The sequence below is a fragment of the Myotis nattereri genome, assembly GCF_964212035.1.
Source record: "Myotis nattereri genome assembly, chromosome: 7".
In the NCBI taxonomy this organism is placed as follows: domain Eukaryota; kingdom Metazoa; phylum Chordata; class Mammalia; order Chiroptera; family Vespertilionidae; genus Myotis; species Myotis nattereri.
Window position 1 is genome coordinate 6009538 of NC_138082.1, and position 14514 is coordinate 6024051.

At 43.1% G+C, this 14514-nt stretch overlaps 1 protein-coding gene across 1 annotated transcript in view; it reads right to left on the minus strand.

Annotated features, from left to right (window-relative positions):
• DNAH7 (dynein axonemal heavy chain 7) overlaps window positions 1–14514 on the minus strand; it is a gene marked incomplete at its 5' end in the record, with an annotated part of 152623 nt that overhangs the window by 119446 nt on the left and 18663 nt on the right. Inside the window, 7 exons of the mRNA XM_081095597.1 lie at window positions 645–869; window positions 4199–4277; window positions 6771–6898; window positions 7722–7994; window positions 10119–10298; window positions 11114–11297; window positions 13312–13431. Coding sequence (XP_080951723.1) covers window positions 645–869; window positions 4199–4277; window positions 6771–6898; window positions 7722–7994; window positions 10119–10298; window positions 11114–11297; window positions 13312–13431 — 1189 coding nt within the window. The remainder of the gene's footprint in view (window positions 1–644; window positions 870–4198; window positions 4278–6770; window positions 6899–7721; window positions 7995–10118; window positions 10299–11113; window positions 11298–13311; window positions 13432–14514) is intronic.

The following is a 14514-nucleotide window of genomic DNA, read 5'->3' on the forward strand; positions in this document are numbered from 1 at the left end:
AAAACGGTTAGAGTAAGTAAATGTTAAGAGCGAGGATTCTAGCTGGGCCCGTGTGGCTCAGTGGTTGAGCATCGACCTATGAACCAGAAGATCACAGTTTGATTCCCGGTCAGGGCATTTGCCTGGGTTGTGAGCTCCATCACCGGTAGGGGGAGTGCAGGAGGCAGCCCATCAATGATTCTCTCTCATCATGTCTCTCTCTCTCTCTCTCTCTCTCTCTCTCTCTCTCTCTCTCTGAAAGCAATAAAAATATATATTGGGGGAAAAGTGATGATTTTAGGCTCAGTACTTAGGCAAGTTTGAGCAATTATCAGGCGTGCAGGCGCACTTCATCAGAGAGCTTTGACAATAAATGATAAAAATAAAAGAACTCAAAAGAGCATTCACTGTGGACTGTATGAGATAAATACTGTTTCTATGAAGGGTCATGGGTGGGCAATGTATTCGAATGTTTTCTCCCTTGAAAAAAATCAAGAAATGACACCCATCGCTCCAGTATGTGCGCTACCTTCGACTGCGATGTCGAGCCTGCGAGAGCCAAAATGGATGGCCCGTGGGATAGGGGAGGTACAAAGCTACCGAAGAAGTTAACACGTAAGCGTGACAAGACAACGGAAAACATTTAAAATCTCCGCGGTGCCAACCTTGAGGCCGTCTTGGTACTGTTCTGTTTTATCCGCGATGATCCTCCTGTGCTCGTCAAAGATCTCCTCCATCCGCCCGTACCACTGGAAGACGTTGTTGTTGAGCCTGATGTCTGCGGGAGAGAAGGTGGTGCACTCGATGAGGAAGGCGAGGCAGTTTTTAGAATCCACCAGTCTGCGCCCCAGTTCAATCATGTCGACTGTCTCCACTTTCTTAATATAAGCCTGCGGGAAACAAAGATTACAGACGCGTTTTCATGAGCAGCTCCTGTCAAAAACAGCCTGAAGGACACACGGTGCCAGGAGCCAGTCCATCCTTGCTGTTTCAAAGGACCTGGCATATATGGCATACTGTTCTTAATATGTTTGCTCACCTTCTTGGCACTATGTGTTTTAACCAAGGTCACCTCTCTGAGAAAGGTTGTTTCCCCAGGTAGGGATTTTCCCCTGAAGTTAGGGAGGGAATAAAACCCCTCAACTAAGTGCCAGGTGGGTAATTAATCACTTTAACTACGAACAATCATGCTTAAGCTACATAATCTTTACTCCCTGGAATGGAGATAAGAAACGCCCTAACCTTTGTAATAGAGATTGATAGGATTGAATCAACTGGTATAAATACAGATGTAACAAGACAGCAAGAGACAGAACTAGAGAGACAGAACCTAGGCACAGAACCTACACAGAACGTTCTCTAGAGACAGAAGAACTTCGCTGGAGAGAACATGGCAAAAGATCCTGGACAGAAACTGGCCTCAGAACCTAGAGACAGAACCTAGCGAGAGAACATGGCAAAAGATCCTGGACTGAACCTGACTACAGAATTTGGCAAGAGAACCTGACTATAACCTGGTGACTGAACCTGGCTGGAGAACCTGGACAGAACCTGGCTGAAGAACCTAGCGAGGGAACATGGCTACAGAACCTGGCTGGAGAACCTGGAGAACCTAGCAAGAGAACATGGACTCAGAACCTGGCTGGAGATCCGAACCAGAACTTCGCTGGAGATCCAGACCAGAACTTGGCTGGAGATCCTGGCTAGAGATCCTGGCTAGGCTGCTGATCAACTGAACGCTGTCTCCATGTCATTCCTTCTTTGTCAACTCCGTCCACACCTTTGGGGACCCCTGGACCTGCTGGGTTGGACCCCAGCAACACAGCATAAATATATATACGTGGGGCCTTGACTTACGAGTGTCCTGACTAACGAGTTTCTTGAGATACCAGCTGTCTCTCGGCAGATTTTTTGCATTGAGTTGACAGAGTAATTTGAGTTATCGAGCTCCTTAATGAGCTCGGTCTCAGAATGAATCAAGGCCCCACTGTACTATAGACTTGTTAAAAGGACTGTAGACCTGGCTCAAGACTGGGGGCCACAGCACAGGACCGCTGCTAAACAGCAGGGGGCGGTAAAAATACAAACACATGAAATATATTTCTCAGAAACCCATAGCATTCTTCTCTGGTTTTCCAAACACATAAGATGCAAACCATGGTGTCCTTCACAGCTAACAAAACATCTACCTGACGATAGAGTCCTTTTGTCATTGGGTTAATCAGCTTTCTGTAGTCAAAAAATGGGGTTTTTATTTCCCTTTCTTTTTTTTTAATACATTTTATTGATTTTTTACAGAGAGGAAGGGAGAGAGATAGAGAGTTAGAAACATCGATGAGAGAGAAACATCGATCAGCTGCCTCCTGCACATCTCCTACTGGGGATGTGCCCGCAACCCAGGTACATGCCCTTGACCGGAATCGAACCTGGGACCTTTCAGTCTGCAGGCCGACGCTCTATCCACTGAGCCAAACCGGTTTCGGCTTATTTCCCTTTCTGATAATAAATGACCAATTTCTATATTAAATAAACGGAGAAACTATTCTGCCTTTGCGGCAATAAACTTTTTTAAGGTACAGAAATCTTTCATATGCCAGTTGAGGAATCCCATTTGCTAATTCTGTAAAAGGTTGCTATGAACAATAGACATTCACACGAAATAGCACCAAATTCCTTAATATTCCCAGTCATGGTTAGGAGGGTAAATAAATGACGCTCTTCATAGTCAGCATTTATTTTTCCAAGGGAATTTACAGTTATGAAACTCTCCAGCTATATTTATAATCACCCATAACCCAAGTATCACTTGATGTCTTATAACAACTAATACAAAATATGCAAATATTCTAAAACGCATGTGTGCATATTTCACTCCTCCCCCCCACACATAAATTCACACCCTAAGAACTTTAGTCTAATATAAATACTTTCAAAAAATAGAACTTTTTAATATAGAGGCTAATATGTAAGAGTTGGTTGTAATGATTTTAAGAAACCTTTACATGAATAATTTAAAATCTTCATTGCCCTAGCTGGTTTGGCTCAGTGGATAGAATGTCAGCCTATGGACTGAAGGGTCCTGGGTTCGATTCCAGTCAAGGGCATATGCCCGGATTGCGGGCTCGATCCCCAGTAGGGGGCATGCAGGAGGCAGCTGATCAATGATTCTTTCTCATCATTGATGTTTCTATCTCTCTCTCCCTCTCCCTTCCACTCTGAAATCAATAAATATACATATATGTAAAATATAAAATAAAATGTGCATTATCATTTGAACTCATTTCGAAATTTCTTGTCTATACACAGAATTGAATGATTTTTATGCGTTTTGCTTAAATATTGTTAAATCTAAAAATTAAAGGGATCTATTTTGCATCTTGGGACTGCTTTAAAAGAAAAAAAAAAGATCCCATAAAAGCGTAATGTTGCAAGAATGAAAAAAGGAATAAAATGAAATGATGGTTAACTAGTTGTTCCAAATTATTTTATTCACCTTCAAGCATAGGAGTAACATTAAAAAAAAGGTAAAAGTGAGATAGCCACTATTTTCAGTACCATAAATCCTATGCTCAAAACATAATATATTTCAGCAAAGTATAACAGAACATTTTAAAGGATTAAACTTTCGTTGATAAAAAATTAAAGGTAATCACTTATCTCCGTTTGCCCAGACGGTCCTGGTTGATGCCTTTAGTTATGAACGGTGCTCTCAATAACATCCTGGGAGAGGATGCCTAAAAGCCTCACCACGCCCCCTCTCCCAGGACCTGCGCCCGCAGCATCCTCTCCCTCTGACTCTGGGCACTTGCTTTGGTCGATGGGCGGTTAGCTAATGTGACCCAAGGAGGAACTTGAGAAGGACTGGTGAAGCTGAGCTTGCTCTTGTGCCTCTGCCGGGTCATGAGCGCCCAGGCGAGCCTGCTGGGGGCTGGAGCGAGGAGCAGGGTCCGCTGCTCAGCAAGTTCCCCGGGGGAACCAGCTGAGAACCCGCTGGCTCCGCTGTGGGAGCGGCCACCTGAGACCAGAACAGCCCAGCAGCGCTGGCCTGCATCGCCACACTGCAGACTCATCAAGCACGCTGCAGAATAGTTCAAGCCTCTGTTATAACTTCTGGAGGGGTCTGTTATTGTGTTATCATGTTAATAATTCTAAGAGCTGAGAAAAAAGAGAAAAACATTATTTGATACACATACAACTGTAAAGGCTTTGGAGGCGGTACCTTCATTTCCATCAGTTCCGCTGTGTTTGGAGGGGTGCTGAGAGCTTTTTCCGCGATCTTCTCAAATTCGTCACATAACCTGAGACAGCCGACGAAAGCCAGAATTACCTTCCTTCCTAAATACGTTATATATCCTACATAAATGCTCCATTGCATGAAAAATAAGATTATCCTATCTATATGGTATCTAATGAATTTAAAGCAAATTTGTGTTCACTTATTCGATACACATTTACTGTTCAACTATTATATTCCCGACGACAGCATAAGTGACACAGAAGTGAGTAAAAGGTAATAATGGCCCTCAGGAAGCTCACACTCCACCTGGGAGACAGAACCATAATCGATCCCTTCTGACCAAGCGTTTTCAAGGGCCTGGCGGAGGCCTGGCTGTGATGGCATGAGATAAAGTGGCACAAAGGAAGGGCGTGAGCAGCTTCACTGGGAGGGGGTGCTTACCTTGGGCCTGCGAGCCCAGAAACCTCTGGTGAGGTGCTAATATTCCCTATTGATGTGGGTTGTGGCCAATATAAATAATGAAGTTATCGTGAGGCTAAAAGCAAACAAACAAACAAAATGTGTGCTGGGCCCTAAGGAAGTCCAGATAAAATGGATAGAAATTTCTTCAAGAAGATTGGCCGTGAGGTGGAGGAGGGTAGAATAGCGTGGGGATGACGGTGAGTTGAAGTAGGGTTGGGACAGGGCTTTGAACTTGTCTGTAAATTTCAGGGGTGGAATCACAGTGAGAGAGAGAGAGGATTGGGGAGCCAGCCCCGGAGGGTGGAAACAATGGGTGGAGTCACAGGCAGAGAGACCTCTGGATGGTTAACAGACTCGCCCTCTGAGCTCGTGGGGAGACGGGTCTGAGCGGGTTCATGGAGAGGTGCGTGAGACACAGAGGGACAGAAGCGGAGGGCAGTCACAGCCAATGGTTCCCGTAATAGCCCCTCGTGTCCTCTGTACATCCGATGAGTCTGGTGAGAGGATCGTTAGGGGAAAAGGGGGGAAGTAGAAGGGGCTGGAGCTCAGAGGGCAGGTAAGAGGCAGGGAAAATAGCTGTAAAGTTAAAAGAAATATTTTGCTCAGCGTGAAAAGCCGCCCGTAAAAGGCATTTTCACTATCCTCCCGGCACTTTTAGAGGAAAGGTGCTTTGCTGAAGACATGATTCTGGTTCCTAGATAAGCTACCCAAAGCCAAGCCCTCTCCGGGCGCTCCCTCTTCAGTCCCACCCCTCACCCCTCCTCCCTCCCAGTGTCTGGCTTCACCATGCCATCTTCATGGCTCACTTCCTTCCACGGAGTCCTTTCTCTGCTCGGAATCCTCTCGCCCACACTGTTCACTGGCAGCCTCCTACTCCTTCAACACGAACCCACACGCCGTTTCCTCTGTGCAGCCTGCCCTGATCTGCCCCTCTCTCCATCCTCCAGCCGGAGGGAAAGTTGTTTCCTTCTCTGTTCTGCTTCTGTGGCTCAGGGCAGGGCTTACTGCGGACGACTGTCACGTATGGGTCCGTATGTCTTTGTCTGTCTGTTTCCCCCTCAACGCTGTGACTTCCCTCAGCACTTAGAGCTGTAGTCCCAGCGCCCAGTGTTTTACCCAACACGCGTGGGTAGATAGGGCTTCTGTCAGGCTCCCTTACAGCCTGGGAGAAATGTCCCTTTCAACGGTTTCTTTTCCTAATACCGTAACTGTAACAATTCCGATTATTTGTGCACCGCCCCCCCCCCCCCCCCGCCCCATAAAACTGATACCAGAAAAGAGCTGGCCAGAGCAACGCTAACACCAGTTGTTGGAAGACTAGTTATACGTTCTGTCTAAATCAGTGATGGCGAACCTTTTGGGCTCGGCGTGTCAGCATTTTGAAAAACCCTAACTTAACTCTGGTGCCGTGTCACATATAGAAATTTTTTGATATCTGCAACCATAGTAAAACAAAGATTTATATTTTTGATATTTATTTTATATATTTAAATGCCACTTAACAAAGAAAAATCAACCAAAAAAATGAGTTCGCGTGTCACCTCTGACACGCGTGTCATAGGTTCGCCATCGCTGGTAAATAAGCAGGCGTTCTGCTTTAGCGTTCTGTGAAGTCACTTAGCATAGGTCAAGTTTCCTAAAAATCTCTAGGTTCGTCAACCAATGAGTTTCTCGTTAAGACGAAAAGTTACCATGGACTTGAAGAGTAATAACAGCGCGATCAAGTTCCAGATGTGAGGGTCCCTAAGGACCCAGGACAACGACTGTTCGAGTCCACTTTGAAAACCCACTTTGTGTATTGATTACGCAACTTTAGAAGCATGAGCTCAGATAACGCCCACCTGGCTCATGCAAGTGAAATGCACAGCCTCTTCATGCCACTTTAATTTAAAAAATTGCGAAGGCGCTTGTGGTGAAAAAAATACTGCTAATCACCAAGTAACACAAAAAGCCGAATAGAAATAAGTTCGGCATTATCTTTTCTTTTGGGTCACTTATGACTCTATTCTAAGCCCTCTATATAGTTGAATGACAGTTGATTCTACTTCACATCATCATCCCCCCAAATAAGAATTTAATGTCACATAAATACCTTGTATTTACTTCTTGATGATCTCTGAACATTTTAGCTATAAGTTTTCCACAAATAACCTCTGCTCGCTTCACCAAAGCTCTAATTAAATCCTCACAGCGCATTTCAAACATTCCTAGGCGAACAGTCTACAATGTCAAGTATTAGAAGTTTAGTAAACATGATAAAAATAAAAGGTTCTTACAATTTTGCCTTTCTAAAAACATTAATTTTGTGTTAAACATTAATCTAATAACATTGAGGGTGGTTTTTTTCATGTCATGTAGGCGGGTTTTTGCATAGAAAATATCAAAAAAGAGAGGAAATTTTAATTTACCAGTCTCCTACTAAACAGAAGTAACCATATTTTGGTGAAATTACCATATTTTCCAAACGAGTTATAAACACTAAAGTAAAAAAATTAAGTTCTGCCCTAGCCAATTTGGCTCAGTGGATTGAGCATCGTCCTGCAGACCAAAGGGTCCCGGGTTCGATTCCGGTCAAGGGCACATGCCTCGGTTGCAGGCTCCTCCCCGTCCTGGGCTCTGGTTGGGGCTGGTGCAGAAGGCAAACAATCTATGTGTTTCCCTCACATTGATGTTTCTCTCTGTCTTTCCCTCTCTCTTCCACTCTCTCTAAAAATCAATGGAAAAATATCCTCGGGTGAGGATTAACCAAAAAAAAATAAAAATGTAAGTTCTTGGAATTGTTGAGGGGTCAAATGAAAGTGCTTAAAAAGTTAGAGCTGTAGTGGCCGTTCGACTCTAATAGCACAAGAGCCGTGTCTGTTTTGCCCGGCTCGGTGTGGCCTGGGTTCCCCACGATGCTTGCCACAGGGAAAGGCTCCATCGGTATTTTTCCTTTTGATAGTCATGGTCTAACCTTTCACGGTATGGCCTGAAAACACATTCTGGTAACCCTGGGAAAACCCCACCAGGTACAGAGAAGAGCTGTACAAAGTGGGTCGCCTACCTTTCTCGTTGTGTACTGTATGTCCTCTATAAGTTGTTGGTATTTGCGAATTTCTTGTATTATTTTCTCGTAATGATGGTTTTCTGCAAGGAACGCGTCCACATCTCTCTCGGCTTTCCTGGTGATCAAGAAGTCGTACTTGTCGTAGAGTTTGAGGTGCTCGATGGGGGCTGCGCTCTCTCTCATGATCACTTCCTTAACCTTTTCTTTGTGAGCTTCAATAATCTCATCCAGAATGACTGGTGCCAAGGTTGTTGGCTTAGAGTTACTGTCCTAAACAGAGCGGGGGGAACAATGGTAGTGATTTAAAATGCCTTATATAAAGGTAACTGTGTCATTTAGCTTTGTAAAAAGGCCAATCTTACCATATTGACATTACTTTTTATTTACAAGGTCTTTTTGATTTTCTATTCTCTATAGTAAGATATGCAATCTTTCTATTCTATTTTTTTTCTGTTTTTTGTATATTTTAAATATCTAGGTTTCATATAACTTTTTATTTTTTCGTAAGCCTACCTACCTAGTTTATGTTTTTGCTCTTCTCTGTGGATGAAAGAACAGTCACTTAAAAATATACACCAAGTAAGACAATATAAAAACAGCAAAATCCACATTTTATTTGTCCAATCATATATGCTGGTTTTACGAGGCAGGGTTTGCACTGTACACAATTTTAAAAAATAAGGCATTTTAATGTGACATCATCATCATGTTGTTGTTTTATCACAGTACGTTTTCACTTTGAGGAGTAATGTGTCTAGAGCAAGGAAAAACTGTTTACTCATTATTGACCTCTGATTAACAAACAGCAATAGAGCAGACGAAAATCCCTCGTTGCAAAATTTGTGTTCTGCCATCATCATTAGCATAATGGTGGGCAAGAAAGGATCAGACATGATTTCAAATAAGCAAACAAATCTCAACAGCGTTTCTCCTCTTTTTCAAACAAGAGGACAAGTAGCCCTAACTGGTTTGGCTCAATGGATAGAGCGTTGGCCTGTGGACTGAAGGTTCGATTCCGGTCAAGGGCATGTACCTTGGTTGCGGGCACATCCCCAGTAGGGGGTGTGCAAGAGGCAGCTGATCGATGTTTCTCTCTCATCGATGTTTCTAACTCTCTATCCCTCTCCCTTCCTCTCTGTAAAAATCAATAAAATGTATTTTTTTAAAAAAAGAGGACAAGTAAATGTGCCCACATGGTTCATCATCTTGAACCAAGTTAGTGGGTGCCCTGCAGCATTCTATTGGATAATATCTAAGGATTCTTTCAGAGAACTAATTTAGTCAGGTATCCAGGGTGCATTTGACCACTATGCCCCCTAGTGGGCATTTCAGGAAATTATTTTGCTTAGAACTACAGATGCTTCATGAGAACTTGAATGAATCCCACCACCACCACCATCTCACCCCTTGGCTCCGTGGATGAGGGTGTCATCTTTTCTCAGAAAGAACTTTAGACTAAAGCCATCTCGACTATGTACTGTATGCCATGTGAAATCATTGGCTCTAATGTGAAGCTTATTATGTTCATTACGGAATGTTTCTCAAATGTATAAACAGCCTGTGTAATTTTTAAAGGCTATAGATTTCTTTTTCTAAAGAGAACTGGAGACCAGTACTTGGGAACTATATTATAAAGTATTGTTTTCATGTGACTTCTAATCAGTTCCTATCAAGTGCGAAGGGAAATGATATATTAGATGAGACAGTTCAGTGTTCAAAAGCATCTCAAATCATATCAAGAGATGGTGATGTACGCGGACTCACAACACTTTAAGTTCCTTGTAGGTTTGCCTTCCATGGGGGAAAAGGTTTCATTTAAAATTTGTTAAATTTCCCCTTTAATTTCTATCAAAATTTGTGTAAGAAATATCTATCTGAATTCCACCTCTGCAGTTGCTGCCAAAGATCATTAAGAGCATGCTCATTGTCTTACTCCAAGGCCTCTCTAAAGCTGGTATTTAGGTGGTGTTCTAGTAAAGCCATCTCCAACAACGCAGACTTTGGTAAACCATCCTCCTCCACGCGTCCTTCTGTCCCCTTCTGAGGTGAGTAACTTGTAAGATCTCTGTTTCTCCCTGGGCATGAACCTGGAGCAGAGGGACGTTCCATTTCTCTTTCTGCTTTCTCTTTCCATTTCTGTCTGATCATCCCGGAAAGTGCGCTAGCCTAGGACTGTCCCTCTCTGACCAGCCGATCCCAGTGGAAGGCTGGACTGAGAAACTAGGTGTATTGTTAGGGAAGTTAATGGGAAAACAGTATCCTTTTGGAGCAAAACTTCCTCATAGGTCAATGTTACTAGGCTATTTAAATTCTCCAGAGCAGAAGATCCCTGTCTACCCCTTTTGAAGTGAATATCATGCCAATTCAAGCAATCGGAATATACTTGTCACTTACCCACTTGGAATACAATTTTGTCTCAACCCTCGGCACAAAACTGACAGCTTTAATCATGACATCATAAACATTTAAAAAGATGTCTATATAGTCTTCGAACTGAGGTTCAAACTTAATGGTGTCATTATCAAGAAGCAGCCTCATGATGAAACCTGGATGTTCAAAAGCTCTGACAGAATCCTGCAAAAAAGCATATATCCTTGGATTATTATTTATTAATTAGTGTATTACTTTCCAGATGAACGACTGTAAACCTGCTTCTGCCCCACCCTGCACAGATGAACTGCGCTAGACTGAGAAGTGTGCTGGCCCCGTTGGAATACGGGGAACCCACCATTCCTCTGACGCCCTGGACGGTTAAGCAGAAGAAGAGCTACTGAGAAGGGCAAGTGACTCCCAGCTGGACTTGCTGGTGTCTAGCAGCCATGGGGCCTACAGATTCTGGGAAAAGGAGGGTGTGCATGGAGAATCCTGCAAAAAAAAAGAGCCCAACAGGAGAACATTCAAATTCCCAGACAAAAGGAAAGTTCCAGGTCCGGCTCACACTGTACTAGAACCTCTTCCGGAAAGAAGAGAGTTTCTCGTGGAAACGTTCCCCGGCCATCGTGACCCAAATTTCCTAATTATGGGAATTTTCACTTATTTCCGCTAATCCTCACCAATGTGCTGATTGATACCCACATATCTTAAACATACAGGTTCACATGACTGGTAACTTTGTGTGTTTTTTTTAAACAGATAAGCATAATAGGTCAAAGGACATACAAGGTGAGGCAAAAGTAGGTTTATAGTTGTGAGCATGCGAAACACAGTTTATTCTTGCGCTATTATTTATTATTGTTTTATTTTCCGAAAGAACGGCTGTAAACCTCATTATGCCCCACCCTGTACTGGCTGCTGTCCCACTGGTAAAGGCATTTTAGCCTTTCTTCCCTGAAAAGGCTGAAAATGAGTAAGTTAGTAAATGAACGTTGGTGTAACCGAACCACACGTACTGGGGGCTGTGCGATTAAGTCTGTGAAGTCTTGCATGGAGGACAGCGTGAGGTCCTGCAGCTGCAGCGTCATCAGCGCCGCGGCGCAGTTGAAAAAGGACTCCAGCTTGGCGCTGCTCTCGCCAGTGGGCAGCTGCTTCTTTTTATTGCCTTGGTAATAAATGTTCTGCACTTCTGGAAACCACCTGGAAAGAACAACAGACCCTTAAAAGCTCATGCTCTTAGCGAATCAGCCCTTTCGCACTGAGCGTTAATGGTAACTCCTGGACAGCGGAAGGCCTGCGCAGAGAGGCACGGTGCTGAGTGACACTGCCCGCTCCCTGAGTGTAGGCGCCGGCCTATCTCACGTCTCCCAGGAACGGACAGTTTCACCACAGCCTTTAGGAAAATATGGCACCTAACGTTACTGACTGTTACAAGGTACTCCTGCTGTCCAGGCTCCCGAATGCTCTTCGGGGAACGGATTTGCTGAAAGCGAGCGTGTGAACAACTGATTGAGCCAAGGGAGGGTTTGCTGGGTTCAACCCAGTGGCATTTTATGCTGTTCTATCCATTTCACAATGACTTGAAAACAAGGTACAAATCAAGTATATTATATTTTTATTCCCTTGAATGTGAAATCCTGAAACAGTGACTGAGATTAAAATGTGTATGTATCCTTATGATAAAAGGAAAACAGTGAAACTCATATATAGATAGATCAGAATGATAATAGGTGAAGTTTTCAGATTACAAAACCACTGTGCAACACTACAAAATTCAGGAATGCTGGTACCTCTTTCACAAGATATAATGAATTTTTTAAAACAGGGAATTCATAATCTCAGGAGTTGCCTGAGTGCTTGAAGAGCAAGCTAAGCTTTAAATATATGCATCCATCCCATCTATAATAATAAAAGCATAATATGCTAATTAGACCAGATGTCCTTTCGGACGACCTTCCGGATGAAGCTGGGGCTGCGAGGGAAGCCCGGGTCCCGGGTGCCAGAGGGAAGCCAGTGTCGGCAGCCGAGGGAAGGAAGGCCTACTCTTGCACAAATTCCGTGCTTCGGGCCTCTAGTGAACAAATATGTGTTTAGTGTCTACTGTGTGCTGGGAACATGTCATGGGAGATATAAAACTTTATGACATCATCCCTTTTCTCACAATAATGAAGGCCATGTGTCATGGCAGCAAAACAGCTTTGAAGTCAAAGGATAGAGATGGAATTTCCCATTTATTAGTGAAGAAGGGTTTTATAGTGAAGACGGCAGTTTCACCAAAGAATAGACAGAAATGATGCCCCGCCGACTTATGAACCAGGAGGTCAGGATTTGATTCCTGGTCAGGGCACATGCCCGGGTTGTGGGCTCGAGCCCCAGTGTGAGGGAGGCAGGAGGCAGCCGATCAATGATTCTCTCTCACCATTGATGTTTCTCTCCCTCTCTCCCACTCCCTCCCTCTCTGAAATCAATAAAAAAATATATATTTTAAAAAGAATAGATAGACCCTGAGAAAAGGATCTGGAGTAGAATAGTAAGTAGAACAGATGGGTTTGGTGAAGATAATATATCTGATTGTGTCACTGCCTATAGTAGAGACGAGAGGCTAGAAAAAAGGAGGAAGTAAGTGGGGGAAATGCTGTGCGGGCTTTTGCAGAACTTGGGAGCTAAGTGTTCGAACTTGGGACAGCCTTACCCTTTTAGATGAAGCCCTGGTGCAATTATCATTTGGCAAATCGAACCTCCAATGAGATTGTAAACTTCTTTAAAGAATATATATATTTTCCCCATCATTCTTTAAACTCTTCTGCATCTCTCATCCAAAAGCACAATGAAAAAAGCATAGCTACTTGCATGTGTCAACAGTAGATGTCAAATAGATATCTGGCAAGTAACTAATTGATGGTCATTCCCCCATGGGACAATAAGGATGAATCTTGAGAGTATTATGTTAAGCGAAATAAATCAGAGCTGAGGTGGAAACCAGACATTAAGGAAAAAGTAACCGTCAATCATAATCATTTTGGTTTCTGTACAATCTGTGCTGCATAGAACATTTGGGTAGACATCACAGACCAAAGCAGTTAACCATATCATATTTAACTCTGAAGCAGAAATGATTACAAACTTGTTAAAATTGAATTTTCTAAAGGCAGTTAAAAATGCAGAACCCCACCAATCCCATCTTTAAGTTCATTATCCTCTGTCAAAACTTTACGTTTTAAGTAGAGCCTCTTTGGCAGTTTCCAGGTGTCTCATGATGATGGTCTGAAAATTTGACAGCTCTAACGCCTCCTGGCGATTGTGAAATTCTTCTGCATCAATTAAACGTAATTTCCTGTGAGATACAAATGAACAGTGATTTAAGTATGCGATGTTTTTGTAGGTAGTATTTTGCTATTTGATCCCTTCTAAAAAATATGATATTTCTAAGTTTTATCACTAAAATTTGTGTTTCATAAAATTAAAAATTCAAGTACATGAGACATTATGATTTTAAATATAATTAATATGCTTTTGCATGTGACTTTCTAACTTTCCCAGCACCATTTATTGAAGAGGCTTTTCCCCATCCGTTATATGTTTTTGGCTCCTTTATAAAAAATGTATTTGCCCATGTACATGTAGGTTTATTTCTGGACTCTCAATTCTGTTTCATTGGTCTGTGTGTCTGTTTTTCTACCAGTGCCATGCTGTTTTAATGACTGTCCCTTTGTAGTATAATCTGAAGTCAGGGAGTGTGACACCTCCAGCTTTGTCCTTTTTTCTCAGGATTGCTTTGGCTATCCGGGGTCTTTTGTGGTTCCATTGGTCCCCATACACAAAAACTAACTCAAAATGAATCAAAGACCTAAATATAAGACCCGAAACAACAAATTATGTAGAAGATAATGTAGGTAGTAAACTTATGGACTTAATATATGTGGTCTACTCATTGATTACCTATTGGTATAATTGTGTTACTACAATGTAACTCTAGATTTCTTCCCTATTTCCATGTGATTACGTGATTTCTATATTATCTGAAAGATAGTAACCACAATTAAAAACATCGCATTTAATTTTTACTTAAAGGTCAATATAAAATCCTGGCTAGTAAACAAAACACATTTCAAATCGGTTGATTGCTACTCCTTTCACAAGCTAAATTCACCTCCCAGGCCATAAAGCATCCGGTAGGGGCATGGCTGACCCGCGAGGCAGAGTGGGGGCCGCCGCTGGAGCCCCTTTGGAAGGTGGCGGGCTGGGCTGACCACGGGGCGGTGCAGAGGAATGGCTTAAACAGGTGCTTTGAAAACAGCCCAATGGCCCGTCTAACAGACAAAGCCTAGCCCTTTCTGGACAAGCTGAGCCCGGAGCCCACCCAGCCCGGTGTGTCCCGCAGCTCCCCCTGCAGGCGGCCGAGAGGAAGACACACGTG